At 39.5% G+C, this 17,816-nt stretch overlaps 1 protein-coding gene across 1 annotated transcript in view; it reads right to left on the bottom strand.

Annotated features, from left to right (window-relative positions):
• Positions 1-17,816, bottom strand: part of PolA1 (DNA polymerase alpha catalytic subunit) — a 662,965-nt gene that overhangs the window by 53,606 nt on the left and 591,543 nt on the right. The window contains exons 33-35 of the mRNA XM_090387531.1: positions 10,983-11,194; positions 10,478-10,609; positions 2,030-2,146 (exon numbers count right to left, since the gene is read on the bottom strand). Of these exons, the coding sequence (XP_090243657.1) occupies positions 2,030-2,146; positions 10,478-10,609; positions 10,983-11,194 (461 nt within the window). The remainder of the gene's footprint in view (positions 1-2,029; positions 2,147-10,477; positions 10,610-10,982; positions 11,195-17,816) is intronic.

A 17,816-nucleotide genomic window follows, 5' to 3' on the forward strand; every position in this document is an offset into this window, starting at 1 on the left:
CCTTCATCAGTTGAACTGAAAGTTTAGGAAGGTAGAACTTAAGAGCGTATAGTGCCAGTCATGCACAGTAAACTGCGTGATGTAACAACTAACTGTTTGAAGTTGAAGCCTGTAGTTGTGACGTATGTGAACGTTGACAACGTTTGTCAGTCATTAGAATGGTTTCCTCAATAGTAGGGTGGACACAACATCCACTGCTTCTGTTGACCAAAGTATTAGAGCAGATCAGGCGCAGCATCGGTAATGCCGTGTCAACTAGTAGTGCTCAGCAATGGCCGAGTGTTGTCCGCTAAGCGAATGGTTCTTTCATGTTCTGAGATACATTTGCCGAGCCTTCTGCCAGTTTCCCCGACATAGCAACCAACCAGTGCATTTATGGCAAGAAATGCGGTAGACCAGTCCACTTTCTAGTAAGGTGGGAACTGCTGTTTTCACTCTAGAGATGAGGGATTGCAATTTCCTGCTCGGGAGCTGTACGCACTTTATCCCATGAGATTCCAGGACTCTAGAAACCTGCTGTGACAGTTTCGGGTAGTATGGGATAAAGGCGCTCATGGCAGTCATTACCTTGAATGTTCCTGTTGGTCGCTACTTGGTCACGTGCCTGTAGATCACACTTTTCTTGGGTACTGGTGGGATAGCCACACCTTGCAAGATTCACCTTGACCCTAGCAATCTCAGTGCATCTCTCATTCGTAGAACGAGAGTGGGTCCAGGCGCGAGTTAACAAGGTCCGTGCAGTGCTAAGAAGATGGCTGTGCGTGTGTGCTGACCGGTAGTTGGTAAATTGGCCAGCCCACATTGCCCTGCTATAGACTGTTGTCTTCAGGCACTTGCCTTCACATCAAATACTCTAGTTCGATGGCCAGTTTTATGAAAGGCGACAGACAGTTGAGGTGGACTAAGAGTCAGTCGCCCGAATCTCTGGGGATCACTACAAACACATCATCCACGTAGCAACACCAAAAGGTAATGGGATCTGGCATACTCTTAAATCCACCGCCATCAGACTGTGTTTAAGTGCTGGTGCAATTATGTTCAATGACTCCATTTATCAACAGGTGCACGGCACAGCCATGGGTTTCCCAGTTAGTTCAGTCATGGCAAACATCGCGATGGAAGAAGTGAGTGGTGCATTTATGAGAGGAGACTAGGCACATGTGAAGTGATCTGATTGAGGTGTATAAAGCCTTGAACGGGTTGAGCAAGCTGATGGGATTCTTCCTCTTGCTCAGATTAAGAACCCGGTCGGGCATAGATTCAAACTGAGGAAAGACAGTTGTAGAATAGATGTGCGGAAATTCGCCTTTAGCCAGCGGGTAGTTGATTGCTGGAACAGACTTCCATCTCTTGTTATGGAAGTTGATAGCTTAAATAAATTCAAGGCAGAACTAGACAAACATTTGGAGGGAATAGATGAGAAATGGGAGGGTTTCTTTTTTGGCTGCATAAGCTTGCTTTCTTATATCATAATCCTCTACTAATGCTAATGCTAAATGAAGATTATGCAGAAGGATTTATTTCCAGGTGTGCTTACGAAACAATAAATGCACATGTCAAAATGAATTACTTACAAAATTAAGAGGGAAAATTAGAATGCTGATGGATTCATCAGCATTCTAATTTTCCTTTGAAGTTAAGCTTTGAAGTAAAATAATGTAAAATAAATCATACGCTATAATACCTGTGAGCGGAAAACAGGTTTTTCACATGATGGGCACACAGGGCTGGTATGCATAAACCGTAGTTAAGCCAATCTCAGGCAGAAGGAGTAGGGTAAATCTGTGTAACATGTTTTACATGAGTGAAATTACTCCTTTCAATTATATGTTTAAATTAAGATTATGCAGAAGGATTTATTTATAGGTGTGCTTATGAAACAATAAATGCACATGTCAAAATGAATTACATACAGATGTGTTGTCTCCAGTGAACACAGAGAAAAAATTAGAATGCTGATGGAGTTTTCTTTGTCAAGTAGTCAACTTTTGCTGTAAAATAATATAAAATAAATCATACACTATTATACCTGTGAGCGGAGAACAGATTTTTCACATGATGGGCACACAGGTCCAGTATGAATAAACCGAAGTGGCATTTTTCGAGTTCTATGAGCACAGGCAGGATCTTCACACTGAAGCCAACCCTAAATACAAAATGAAAAGAAGTGCTGAAATTTTCAGAAATAATTGTTGTTCTCATATTATATACTGCATAAATCTTGCATGGTTGTATTATGCATGTCTTACTGAATTTCTAATGAAGCTAGAATGTTATTAAAACAGGTAGGCATTTAATTGAGTATTTTAAAATTAAGATTGGCAATGTCATTTTACTGATTTAACTATCTCTAGTATCACAGATATTTAATTTTTCTTTCTTGGTATTTTACTAATGGTTTGCTGCAATAAAGTTTATAAATAGTTGCAAGCACAGTGCCTTAACTGCAGTAACTATACTGTTTATGATCAAAGTTTTATTTCCTGAATCTGAAAACCATGGATTAACATGTAATTACAGGTTGGTGTAAAATGGGAATTCCACTACAAGCATTTTTAATACAGTTGATTTAAAAACATTAAATACAGGAAAACTGGCAATAATAATGGATGTTTTAAACGAAAGAAATAAGGTAATTGTTCTCAAGCAGTATTTACCTGCAGAAGAGGAAAATTTGCTGAACAGAGCTGTACAAGCTGTGGTACAGCAGCTGCAACTTCCTTCTGGATAAAGTTATCCTGGACAAACAACCAGCATAACTCAACTTACTGCTGGCCCTCCCACACACAACTCAACCCTACTGCTCGCACCTTTAAAGGTGCGGGATTTCAGAGTGCCCTAGACCTCTGGTGATCACAGAGGGGCACCTGCCCCTGTGACATTATCCCCCCTTTTCGCCTACTTTGACTTGCTTGGGTGGCCCATCTACCCTATTGGTCCACCCAAATCTCTCCCCTCAGTCTAACCTGCCTTCACTATTTTCTTCCCACAATAAACTTCAATCTCTACTTTTTTTTTTTTTTTTTTAGTCTTTGTCACGAAGCTCAAGTCACCTTGGCAGGACTAGCCAGAGAACTATGGGACAGCCTGGCTCACCTCCCAGTGGTGGTGGTGGTGGCAGGAAATGTAGGGTCCTAAGAGGGAGCCCTGCAGCCAAAGACACAACATTTAACCACGAGGGCTCACATCTGGTGAGTATGGGCTTGGCATACCCAGGGTCATGAGCTGGATATCATCATTCTTCTCTTTCTTGGTGATTCCCTTCTACTTCTCTCTCTCTCTCTCTCTCTCTCTCTCTCTCTCTCTCTCTCTCTCTCTCTCTCTCTCTCTCTCTCTCTCTCAGCAATACAGATTTTTTTTTTTTTTGGCACCATTTTAATTTCATCTCATACTGCAAATACTTTCATGAGTTGCCTGCATCGCACTACTTCGAATAAGTAGCTTCACCAGTGAAGAAGACTATGATTTTTTTTTTTTTTTTTTTTATGAAAACCCCAAACATGAGAGGTATTAGAACCTACAGTACTTAATACTGTGCTTGGGTTAAAGTTCTTGTTCCTTATTCTCGGCAGATACTACCACCCAGACAGTACCGTTTTTAGGCTTTTTGGCCTCTCTTTGGTGGGTGGCAGGTACCTTGGTGTTGCAATAGTGGCAACCCAGTTATGAAGTATAACTCCACAATATGAGAGATGACTGATAGTGTGCAATAGTTAAGACTAAAAGCATTGGGCATGTGCCTAAAGCTACGTGGAAGTATCACTAACTTATGGGTTAGTTTTAATACCACCATCTTCAATCATTACCCTTCGACCACAATGGTAAGAGTATAGCTTCAGAGCAGGACATATGTAAGAAGCTAAAGCAATGCACTGGAACATAGCCCCATAAACACCAGGATTTCCTCTTCCAAATTTGTACGGGTTGCAGCATGTGATAAATATGCTGGGTGAAACATAAGTTAGGTATGAGCCCACGTGGCAGCAAAATCCAGTAATAATCAATTTATTAACAACATGATTAGCTCTAAATTCCTCTGACATTGTGGTCATTTCAGAGTATAGGTTAGGGTATCAGGTTCCCAACCTGTGGGTCACGACCCTCAAGGGGGCCGCCACTGTTATTTTTAGTTGCAAATATTTTTATAGGAAATTTCACCACAAAGGTTTTCAACACTTATTTATTTCAATATGGCTACACTGCAATATTCTACTAGTGGTTGTAACACTGATTTTTGATAAATCAAAGGAAGTGACTTAAGGTCCACCGAGTGGATACTTAAAAAATATTAAAAGCCCACCGTGTTTATACATATGAAACATTTTATATTATTTTAATTATTTGCTATGGTGGGCCTTTAATATTTTTTCAAATGTACACTACGGCGGACCTTGATTCACTCCCTAAAAATAAAATTTAACAGGCTGTCGAATAAAGGTGAGTTGCTCTCTTAACGCAGATGAAGATCACCCTGTATGCTTTTCTGATGCCGCCATGTTTGCAATGATGTAATTCAATAATGTCCACGATGGACCATCTAATGCAAACTGGCACAAACTTAGTTTGCCAAATAGTCAACCACCTTTAGGTGGCGCCATGATAGAAACCAGCCACTTGCTGTCGAGCGTGAGTTAGCTACTGCCTGCACTTTCTAAAACCTAAAGAGCGTCAGTAGGTTGTCATCAGTCAGTGCTGTCCATGCTAAATCCATAACTATGGAGAAAAAACATAAATATTCAGAAGACTATCTAAAATTTGGCTTTACCACTTTGATCAGCAATGGCATGGAGAAGCCATAATGTGTTTTGTGGTGCAATGTCGTTCTCAGTGTTGAATCTATGAAACCTTCAAAACTGAAATGTCACTTAGAGACAAAAAGCATTCAGAACATACTAAAAAGGATTTGGAGTTCTTTCAATGCCTCAAAACTGATCTCAGACATCAGGAAGTTTTCAGCAACAGAGCACAGCATCATATGAAGTCACATTATAAATTGCCAAACCAAAAAACCTTACATGATTGGAGAAACAATCAACCCTGCATGTTGAAGATAGTGAAGTTAATTCTTGGAGAAGCCAGCGAGATAAAGATGTGATAAATATCTCTGTACAATAACACTATTCAGAGGTGCATTTCAGATTTGTCTGTAGACACGAAAGAGCAGGTTTTGAATGAAATCAAAGTTTCTCCATTGTTTTCTTTTCAAGTTGATGAATCAACGGATATAAGTTCATGTTCTCAGTTGCTTGTCTTCGTGAAATATATTCATTCAGATGAGCCCTCAACACTCGTATGTTTAAAGAACTCTGTAAAGATATGAATTCTGATCATGAGGTTCTTCTTTTCTACACTGCTGTATACTGGTCGTCGAAAGGAAATGTTGTCAATCGTGTCTTCGAGTTGAAATCAAGTTGTTCCTGGAAGTGCAATGGGAACATGACCATGTGGCTTACTTTAATGATGAAGCTTGGAGGAAAAGAGTTGCTTACTTAGTTTGGGGGGGGGGGGGGGGGGGGGAGTAGGTAACATCTAAAGGAATGTGAATCGCATAGAAACCCATAACCAGAAATGTCATGGGAAAGTAGTAGCAGAGGTACAAGAAGCAGAAATGACAGACAGATGACAGTAATTAGTGGCAAACATTTATTTCACATAATATTACCAATGGAGTACGAGATGAATGCATTTCATGATGTCACAACAGATGCTCGAAGGTTCTACCATGAGACGCGATGCATGTGTGACACCGATGCAGCGGCGGACGATTGGCGGACACGGTTGAACACACCTGCAGTTTTTTTGACAGTAGCAGCAGTGCAGACGAGTCTCGCCACGAGATCTATTTCCGTCTCCGCAGGCGATTCATACACAATAGATTTGACGGCCCCCCACAGAAAGAAATCAAGGCTCAATAAATCAGGTGAGTGTGGGGGCCAGGCAACGGGTCCACCATGGCCAATCCGTCGACGCCCAAAACACCTGTTCAAATGGTCACGGACACACCTTCCATAATGGGCAGGTGCCCTGTCATGTTGAAACCAAATGTTGTCTCTCACATTTGCTGGAACATCGTCAAGTAATCCTGGTAGAACCTGTTCAAGAAAGATCCGATATTTAGCGGAGTTCATGCGGGATGGTAACAGGTATGGGCCGACTAAGCAGTCACTGACCATACCTGCCCACACATTTATTGCGAAGCGATGTTGTGCTGCATGGGGGCGCACACCATGTGGGTTGTCGTGAGCCCACACACAAGCATTGTGCTGATTGAATAAGCCTTCCCGAGTGAAATAAGCCTCATCCGTGAACAAAACATAGGCTGGAAAATTCAAGCCTTGAACACTTTCTTGGAGAAACTTCTGTGCAAAAGCCACACGTGCAGGATAATCTTGGGGGAGCAGTAACTGAACCCTTCGGAGATAAAAGGGGTGTAAGGAATCGTCGTGCCAGACACGCTGTACACTGCAACGAGACACTTCTAAGGCAGAGGCAATGGCATGTGTGCTGGTAGTAGGATTATTCTAGACGGCATTCAACACACTTTCTTTCATGGCGGGAGTTCGTGTTGAACGTGGTCTGCCCGCACTACTCCTGTTACCTCTAAATGACCCATAATCGCACAAATTTTGATGCACACGCGCAAACAAACGGTGGTCCGGTACATGTCTGTCTGGGAAGCATTCTCCATAAATTCGTTGAGCAGCTCGTCCATTGCCCTCTGCTAATCCACACACTAGGTGCATGTCTGGCAGCTCACAGTTCATATATCGAAGAATGCTCTTCGTGCGGAGGCTACTGCTTGAATGAGTAAACCAGAAATTTTCCCCCCTCACAAACTGATGAACAGCGCCGTCTACCGAGTTACGTTTCCGGTTATGGGTTCCTATGCGATTCACATTCCTTTAGATGTTACCTACCTCCCCTAAATGTTTGTACCAATATTATATATATATATTTTTTGGTATTAATTTATCTAAATGTATGTTGTTTCCATAAGCAGTTGATGTCTGGCTAACGGGAGGCGAAGTTATGAAAGTACTTATGATAGCAATAGACACCCTTGCCCTCGTATTGCATTAATAGCTCAGAGTTGAAGAATTTGAAGGGAAGGACACTGAAAAGAATATGATTGAAAAAATTGAAGATGCTCAGGTAATCCTGGGGTGCAAGTTCGTGCCATATTAGCAACAGCCCTGGATTGGGTAGGTAACTGCAATTTGGAAGGAGATGTCTATGCATTTCAAAAATGTTATGTTAATGTCTACACCAATGCTTAAATAAACTTTTAAAATTAAAAATATATAAACCAACCAACATTAAAAATTAGAAGGTAACTGGCAGATATATGTGAAACGGTATCTCTTCAGGATGCCACACTGTAAGCAAATAATCCCTTTGAACACACACACACACACACACACACACACACACACACACACACACACACACACACACACACACAGTAGTGTTCAAAGAAAGTGCATCACCTAGGAATTTCACATTTCTAACCCTTTTTCGGGATGGTATGTTACATTAATGACTAGAATCACAAATAGAAATATAAAGAAAAGATATTTATTAACATTTAAGGCAAAGCTAAGTAATATTTCGCATGTACTCTCAAAATATTCCAAAATGAGCATTTGCAACCTTTATACAACAGTTTTGGTAAACACGACAATTATGGCTGAAACGTTATCAGAAGCCCTCAGTTTGCTTAAGTTTATCATTTTAAATGGAAAACAAAATGAAAAGTTCACCAGGTACAAACTAATATTTAGTTGAACCGCCTCTTGCCTTGATGACAGTAGCACACCAATCGAGGCATTGAAAAGATCAATTTCTGAAGATAATCAAATGACAGTCTGTGGTTTCAAACACGAATTATGGCTTCCTGAAGTTCACAAAGGGTGTTTGGTTTCTTTCTGGCAACTGCAGATTCCACTTGATGCCAACAGTTCTCTACAGGATTCAGGTACAGCCTGTTTCCTGGCCAGCTAAGAGTTGTAATGGACTGTTCTTCCAACCATTTTTTCACCTGTAACAAATGTAAACACATTACTGTCGAACCTCTAATGCAGAAATGAAACTAAAGTAACTACAGACTTACACTTTTTGCCCGATAACAAGGAGCAGACTCGTTCTGAAAGATGCAGTTACTTGGCATGCTGAAATGGTCTCTAATAGTTGGCAGCAATTTGCCGTCCAGTATAGCCATTGTATTCATTGGCATTTATGGAACCCTTTATAAACTGCATGTGACCAACTCCATCATTTGTGTCCCATCAGAGCCATGCAGGTTGAATTTCTTCTCATCCGAGAAAATATCTGACTTCCACTGCTCGGGGATCCATCTGACATGCTCCTTACACCAAATTAATCCGGCATTTTTCGTTTTTTTGTGTGAGAAAGGGCTTCTTCTTAGGAGAACAGACCAAGTCCATTTTTGAAGAGGCGTGTTCTGACTGTTTGTTATTTGTTATTTGGTTTTTAGGAGCATTAGCAACTAAGGCCATATTGCTCCGGGATATGCGGTGGTCATTCCCTGACCTTTCCGCATCCTCTGTATTTGGTGGTGGTGACGGGCTCGAACCCTGTCTAATCAAGAAGCGTGTGCTACGCACTGCTGTTCCTTTCCACCTGGCTACAGAGGCGCCCGTGTTCTGACTGTTACTGCACTTGCTACCACTCCTGTATGTTCTTCCCATTCTCTTTTGAGCTCAGACAAAGAAGCTTTATAGTTTTTGAGGCATAAGCGCTTTAAAATGAGGTCCTGTTTTGACGTAGAGATTCGTTTGCATCTGATTCTTTTTTTTCCTATGAGCAGAACCAGTATTCTTGAGTTTGAAAAGAAATCTACTCACTGTCGGCTGATTATAAGACACTATAAGCAATATGACAGGAAGAACATCCTTCCTCATATTAAGCAACAATAGCACTCTTTTTTTGTGGCTTCAACTGCACGTAACTCGCTATCCTGACACAAGCAAGTAATGAATGCAACTCTTGCAGAGCATGCTTATGTTAACAGCTGATGCAATATTACATCATCACCCAATCGTGTCAATTTTATCTGATGCAATCTGTAAGAATTATTGCTATATACTTATGTTATTAGGATGACAATTACAATTTTAAGGGGTGTGTGTGTTCTTATATCGGGGTGGCTCCTAGGCATTAGCCCATATCCACCTTTGTACTCTGTTATGGTGCAGAAATTCTACATAATGGGCCTGAAAGAGTGTAAGCGTATGTGTGTAAATATTAATGTGTGTTGTTTTGTTTGTGCCACCAGGGTGCAGCCAACACATGGGCAGCTGCTGGAGGCACATTCATTCATTCCCCATGCCAATCAGCAACACGGTCAATTTATGAATTGGCAAAAGCAGATTGGCCATCAACAGCCCCGGAAAAAAGGTAGTGCAATACTGGCGGGTGCAAATTTAAGGGGCGATGCACTTTCTTTGAACACCAGAGTGTGTGTGTGTGTGTGTGTGTGTGTGTGTGTGTGTGTGTGTGTGTGTGTGTGTGTGTGTGTGTGTGTGTGTGTGTTGTTACTGTAATCCTTGTAAATTAGGTAGCAGGGCCTGCCAGAGTACTTAAATAATCTACTGGGTGCCTGACCTGCCTCCTTGTGGCAAAGTGTGGGTAACGGTGGATCCCAATAGGGGCCAAATGGCTAAATGGTCACAGAAACAACAGAACATAACACCACGACATTCCACTCCCCACAAACTTTTTAAATCTCTGGCTTCCACTGAGTTCTGTGTCACAAAAACAGAGAGTACACAATGCAGAAATGGGGTAAACCCTTGGTGCCATCAGACAATTAAGACACTTTATACTGTATATAGCAATTGTAAGGCCACATTTGAAATACTGTGTTCAAGTATGGAGCCCTTATCTGACAAAAGACATTGAGTGTCGTCAAAGGATCCAATGTCGGGCAACTCGCATGGTGAGGTCAGTGAAAGGGTGACCGTACAAGGAAAGATTCCTATGTGGGCTACAGAGTTTGGCAACTAGGCACCTAAGAGGTGACCTGATTGAGATTTATAAGGCTCTGAGAGAGGTTTCACCTTCATTTATTGTCAAACGAATCAAGTGGAATTCTCACTGTTATAGAGAATTTCGGAATTGGGGAATAAGTTCAAATTACAGGAGAAGAGGTGGACCCAACTGCAGGAACAGGTTGCCTTCATAGGTTGGCAGTTTGAAAATTCAAAGGTCAACTGGATGGTTACCTGTGTGAGGAGGGAAGCAAATAATTTTAGCAAATATACTACTTCTCCCCACCAGCCAGTGAAGCAAAAGCCTGTGGTTTCCTTGCACTATATGGATAGTATTATTACTATAATCTGAAAGGTTATTAAAAAAAAAAAACAACCCCACTGATTAATTAGTTTATATTTTAATTTGGGTGCAGATAAGACAAATATACTTGTTTATATTTGTTAAATAACTATCCTAACCTTACCTGATAATATCTGCTGATATAACTTCTAATCAGCTTGTGGACTTGGTTACATAAGGCTGGAATATGATTGGGGAATCTCAAATTACAGGATGAATTTGGGCAGAATGCGAGACTGGCCTCTAAACCAGTATCCTGTAATGAATGAATGTTTCTAAAGTTAAAAATTTAAAATTAGATGAAATAATTTCAAAGTAATTTAGAATAAAATATTAATTCAATATAAAAATATCTATTTTTATAGAATTCACAAGACAAAAATATTAATAACATAAATGAGAGTTCTCATTTAAGTTCTTAGTTTTCTAATATGCCAGAAAAAACTAATATTTAATTTATAATTTACTCAATTCATTTATAGAATAACCGTAAATTCATCGATGTATCAATGAATACTATATTCAGCTACAACTTGTGGCAGACCATCATCAATTGACTCCAAACAAATCTCAATTTCAAAATACAAACAATGTGGCAAGATGAAAAAAAATTTACAGAGAACACTTACCTTTTCAACAAATGATCCATCTACAGCAATATTCACTTTACACAGTTGATTAGGACACACAAAATAGAATTTATCACACTTCACATAACGTTCAGTGTCATTCAACTGGTTGTTTCCACCAAGCAGAACATCATCATCATCATCATTGTCATCGTCACCATTATTATTATTACAGTACTGGGAAGCCTTTTGATAACCACTTGGATCCAAACCTGATTAAAAATAAATAAATAAATAAATAAATCCAAACCTGGTCAGAGGAAATGCAGACTACTAGAATATAACCATAATCGTATGCTTTTGTTTTTTGGAATTTTTAAAAGAGCACAGAGTAAAATTTATATCAAAAACCGAAGGAAGAAAAAAAAAAAAAAAAAAATGTATATCCATCTACAGCACATAAAAATTGGTGCACACATGCATACACACTAACTAAAACTTTAAAATGCACAGATGAATTGCAGATATGTAGTGGTACTCATTTATCCACTAAAAATAGGACTAACACTGCCTCAAATAATGGAAACCAAACTTTTTTTTGCAGATTTTATATTCATTTATTATTGAACAGTTTTTATAATATAATATTCATATTAGCAATGATACAAGAAAGAAAGCAAGCTTATACATCATTAGCCAAAAAAAAAAAAAAAAAAAAACACCACATCCTATACACTCAGGATAGTGAAGAATGTTAATTATGCAGTCAGATACAAAGTTTTCTCAGCAGTGCAGACAAGCTGCCAGAGTAGGTCATGTCAATGATATATATGAATTTTGCAAGCAGGAATAAGGAGGTGATTATTCCCTTGTATAAGGCAATGGTCAGGCCACACCTTCAGTACTGCACAGAGGTCTGGAAGCCTCATTTTAAGAAGGATATAGAGTTGCTAGAACAAGTACAGAGAAGGGCAACAAGATTAGTGAATGGAACAAAGGGTTGCTCTTACGAAGAAAGGCTAGTTCTGCAAATTGCAGTGTCTGGAGACTAGGCACCTGAGAGGTGATCTGATTGTGGTGTATAAGGCCATGAATGGATTGAGCAGGCTCAATGCTGATGAGATTCTTCCTCTTGCTTATATTACAAACCTGAGGTGGCAGAAACCTTTATCCAGCAGGTAGTTGATTGTTGGAACAAACTTTGATCTGTCATTGTGGAAGTTGATAGCTTAAAGAAATTCAAGGCAGAACCAGACAAACATTTGGAACAAATGGATGGGGTTGTGGGAATTTAAAAAAAAATTTTTTTGGCTGATGCTATATAAGCTTGCTTTCTTGCATTATGTGCCTTTACCAATGCTAATGACTGAGTGCAGTGTCAAGAATTAGCAAAATTTTGAATGCTATGTTCTTCTTCAATATCGTTTTTGTTTCGACACAAAAGCAATTTAAAAACCAATCCACAAAGATTTTAGCTATCATCCATGTTTTTTAGCTCAATTTCCAATGAAATGGTAAGGAGCTTTTTGATATTCCTTTTTCTGGGATTTTCTGATATATAAATTAGAAGCAGTTCACACTTAAAGTCACTCTCTGCATTGCCACATAACAAAAGTGTTAACCTATCTTTTGCAGCTTTGAAACCTGGGGCAGTTTTCTCTTCTTTTGAAATGAATGGTCGGCTTGGCATACACTTCCAAAATAAGCCAGTCTCATCAGCATTAAACACTTTACTTGCTAGATAGCCTTCAGTCCCAATAAAATCCTTTATAAAGTTTCCAGATACAGAGAAGCAGCTTCTGTATCTGCACTAGCTGCTTTGCCCATTAATTTTAGATTGTGAAGACTGACGTTTTTTTTTAAATTTTCAAACCAATCCTTACTGGCCTGAAAGACATCTGCATTGGATGGACCAGCTTCTTTTTCTTGTAAGAGATTAAAAATCTGCAGAGCTTTGGCATGAATATCAGAACTAAGAGGCATTCTTTTTTGATCAAGATCTTCTATCCAGAAAGAAAGTAATTTTTCTGTTTTCTCTATGATAGGATTTCTCAGTTTTGAAGTGCTTTTTGCAGCCAATGATGTGGAACAGATTAATTAAAATTAAACTAATTAAATTAAAATTTTTTTCTAAATTAAATTAAATTTTTTCTTTTTTTTTTTTTTGTTATATCTTTCTTCATTTTAGGCACTGATTAAACATTTTATACAGACAAGAAATATTAAATCAGCAAAAGCAATGCTTACTGATTAAATCAGTTTACGTTGTACGAACCAGAAAAAAGATTCTCTCTGTTGTTGTTATTGTTGTTATTTTGGTTTTTCAGTAGCATTAGCAACTAAGGCCATATTGCTCTGGAGATATGCGGTGGTCATTCCCTGACCTTTCCACACCCCGTATATTTGGTGGTCACGGGCTCGAACCCCGGTCTAATCAAGGAGTGTGTGCTATGCACTGCTGCTCCTGCCCACCTGGCTATGGAGGCGCGATTCTGTCCGAACAGCTAATGTAGGATAACTGATTAAGAGGGTTCCCGAATTAGGAAGTTGTTTCAAAAATAACCGGACAAACACAACACCATTTTATTGCTATGTTTGGTTATAAGAATCACTTTTGAATGCCTTTGTGATATTTTTCTAAAGCACATTTCTGGAAGGAACAACCATAAAACAATAAAAACAATTTCCACTTTCCGGTTTATTGTGCTTTAGTGGGTAGTAAACTCGATCTTATTACATTTGCAATAATACCGACAGCTGGAATTCTGTGGAATTTTAAGTTATTATGGTGAAATGTGTTTCTCCTTCAATGAAATCTTCAATCGTGTAAAAAACAAAATTTCAAAATCTGATCTTCATTCCTATTTTTGAAGCTACATAAACAAAAATCATACAGGCAGTGAAACTTGCCATGCAATCTAAAATTCCGTTAGTAAATACCTGACCACACAATAGTGAAGCTGCGTAAATCAAGAGATGACTGTATATATCAAAATTATTTTTTTCCATCCAGTTCCTTTGTAACCACATCATAGTATAGAATCAAATTTGTCGGACAAGACCTTAACAAACCCATGATGTGTCTTTTTTTTTTTTTTTTTTTATGTGAACCCCAGACACGAGAGGTATTAGAACCTATAGTACCGTGCTTGGGCTGGAGACTGAGAAGACGAAAGAAGATATTTGTTGACATTGGACTTGAACTTCTGTAGATTGTAATTTTCAGGAAATACGTATGAAGGAAGGTTGTTCCAGAAAACGGCAGTTGAATGAATAAATGAGGAAGATGAAAAGTTGGTTCTGTGCGTTTGAAGTTGGACAGTAAATGGATGTTGGCTGGTGGCGGCACGTGTTCGGACTGTTTTGAAAGAGAGAGCGGGAATTATAGAAGCTAATTCAGAAGAACAGTGCCCATGGAAGTATCTGTAGAAGAGGCATGCAGCAGAAACAGTGCTTCTATGAGACAGCGAGTGGAGAGACTCTGTTAGAGATGAATCATTAATTAACCTAACTGCCCTCTTCTGAATGGAATCAAGAAGCCTGAGAGAGGTTTTGGGGGCACCACCCCAGATGTGGGAACAATATTCCATGGCAGGGCGGATTTGCGATTTATACAGAGTGAGCAGCTGTTTGGAAGAAAAGTAACGCCGAGAGCGAAAGAGAAAACCAAGTTTTTTAGATGCAGAGGAAGCAATATTTGTAATGTGCTTGTGCCAAGAGAGATTAGAAGTCAGGGTAATCCCCAAAAGAGATATATCCTTTTGCCTAGAAATTGGAGTGTCACTAAAGATAAGCATAGGAGCAGAAGAATCCTTTTTGCGAGATATAAGACAAGACTGAGTTTCAGAAGGGTTGAAATCAACTAAGTTGTCTTTGCCCCACTGGAGAATTACCTGAAGATAGGCATTTAAGGAATTGGTAGCAGATTTTCGAGAAGTTGAAGCTGATTGAGCAGGACAAGGTTTCTCAAAATGGAAAGTTGAATGCAATGTGCTATCATCGGCAAAACTATGGATAGGATTTCCAGTCAATGGAAGAAGGTCATTGATATACAAGAGGAAAAGAGTGGGGGAAAGAACTGAACCTTGGGGGACACCGGCATTAGTGGAGAAGTTAGAAGACAGAGAGCCATCAACCATCACCCTCAGTGAGCGATCAGAGAGAAAACTGGATAACCAACTACTAAAAACAGTTGGCAAACCATATGATGGAAGATTGTTTAGAAGACCTTTATGCCAAACACGATCAAAAGCCTTTGAGATGTCAAGAGCAACTATTTGTGTTTCACCGAACCTTTCCATTGAATTAGTCCATAAATGGGTAACATAAGCCAGAATATCACCAGTGGATCAACACTGACGGAATCCATACTGGTGAAAGTTGATCAGACGGAAGGTTTCTAGGTAGTTTAAGAGTTGGTGGTTAATTGATTTCTCCATTACTTTAGAAAGAGTAGAAGTAATTGCAATGGGACGATAATTGGATGGGAGGGATTTGTCACCCTTTTTAGGAACTGGCTGGATATGAGCAAATTTCCAAGCAGAAGGAAAAACACCTTTAGAATAAGAAAGTGAAAAAAGGCGGCAAAGAATAGGAGTAAGTTCAGGAGCACAGGTTTTGAGAACAAGTGGAGAAATACCATCAGGACCTGGAGCTTTCTTAGCATCGAGATTCATCAAAATCCTTCTGATATCCTTTTGACGGAAGACCACAGGAGGCATTGAATGGAGTGTGTTGGGAATGGTGGGAGGTGTTTTACCAAGATCAATTAATACATGAGCTGGAAGAAAAATGGGATGCTAGCAGGTCAGCTTTATCCTTAGCTGAAGTGACAACAGAACCATCTGGTTTGGACAGAGGTGGGAGCAGAGATGGGCAAAAGTTGCGGCCAATAGCTTTGGCAAGAGACCAGAATGCTCAGCTACCATTAGGGCAAGAAGCAAGTTTTCTACTCTTAGCCTGTTCAAACTCTAGTTTGGACTGATTAATAACTGCTTTACAATTGTTGAGAGCTTTGGTGTAGGCAGAAAATGAAACTGAAGAATTAGAAACAAGCCAATTACGATATGCAACATTCTTCTCTTGGACAGCCTTAGCACATTTATTGGAAAACCAAGGTTTAGATAAAGGACGAGATTTTAAAAAGTGGAGTGTGGGATAAAGGATTCCATTCCTGCAAGAATAATTTCACTGACACGATCTGAGCAAACATTGACATCAGAAATTTTGAAACAGTAATCCGACCAAGGAAAAGAAGAAAAGAAGTCTCGCAGGTCATCCCATTTTGCATTCTTGTAATGCCAAACAACACGAAGTTGGGAACAGCCATGAGATAAAGGTTCCATTGTAGAAGAGACAATCACCAAGTTGTGATTTGAAGTGCCTAAAGGGCCTCTCACATCGACCGTGTACTTAGAAGGGTTGTTTGTGAGAAAAAGATCAAGCGTATTGGCTGTATGATTAGGATTGTCTGGTAAATGAACAATCTGTGCAAGGTCATTAGTAATTGCAAAAGCCTCAGCATCTCGACCAGCTGGGTCGGTGTGACTAGAAAAAGAAGCCAGCTGCAGTTGCGAACATTAAAATCACGAAGGAAAATTACCTCACTGTTAGGAAAGTTTGACTGGAGAAAGTCAAGTTGCAAAGAGCTCCAAGTGATTCATGGAGTTGGGAGAACAGTAGAGGCAACAGATGAATTTGATAAAATGAGAAAGAGAGATTTTAAGCCAGAGAAGATCAAAGAGATGAGATTCCAAATTGCCAAGTCTCTGACAGGGAATATCAGAATGGACATATGCACAAGTACCACCTTTGAGGCGAAAGGAATCATACAGCGAATAATTTGGGCATCTGAGATGAGCAGTAGTTGAATCAACTGATAACTGAAATTCTGTCAGAAAAAGTACATGGGGTTTGGCAGACTGCAAGTGGAAATGGACATCATTGAGATTAGAATTGAGACCACGTATATTTGTGAAATTAATTAGAAAGTGCTTGGGAGGTTTAGATCTTTTTCGCAGATAACCTTGCTCTATTAGTTGGACAATTCATGGTGTATTCAATAGTAAAAAAAAGTGGGTGGAACATGATGTATGAAGTAATGAAATTTTTGGATATGGCATACACATGGTAAGAATATACCCAGATCCTTGACATAACGTGGCCTCTACAATGCTCCCCACATACACACTACTCGGACTCCCTCCAGTCACTATCTGGCAGAGTAGAGGTAGCAAGATTATACACTAGCTGATCAGGAAGCCTCTTAGAGAGTTACCAATACGTTCGGTCCGGTGTACTAACTAGCGGCCGGCCTGCGAACGCCGTTTTAGAGCTGTACCCTCGAATGTAAGGAATATTGGATCTCGCCACGATGTTCATCATAACCTCAAAAGTCATCAATCATACTGCATGATGGAAGAGATAGGGAAGGGTTGACCAGAACTTAGCTCTAGAGACTAAACATGGGTTCCACCACTTCAAGCCTCCAATAAGCAAAGTGGTGGTATTGCACCGGTTGATAAGAATCATCTACTACCTAGACTAGCTATAAGACACCAATGACAAATCAATGGTATAGGTGAGGCTAATAATTTACAGTCACACTGCTCCAAAATCTAATTATTAAGAACCAAGTTCCATACCAGAGGTCCCAGAATTTAGTACTGAAGGTAACCTCTAAAATTATGTTGAGATATAGTTTGATGTCTTGAACAGATGACGGTTCTGTTAGAGAAACAAATCATTATGGAAAGGACTCAAGAAGTTTACTCACTTAAGACACTTAAGGATAAGTTTCCACCAACGAGAAAGTCAAAAGCACACCCTCAAAGTCGTCAGAAATAACAAGAAAATACTTGTTATGAGTATATAGTAGAATCTTATAAAATCAGA

Source organism: Mastigoproctus giganteus, chromosome 1 (genome assembly GCF_048544385.1).
Source record: "Mastigoproctus giganteus isolate SK-2022 chromosome 1, ASM4854438v1, whole genome shotgun sequence".
NCBI lineage: Eukaryota > Metazoa > Arthropoda > Arachnida > Uropygi > Thelyphonidae > Mastigoproctus > Mastigoproctus giganteus.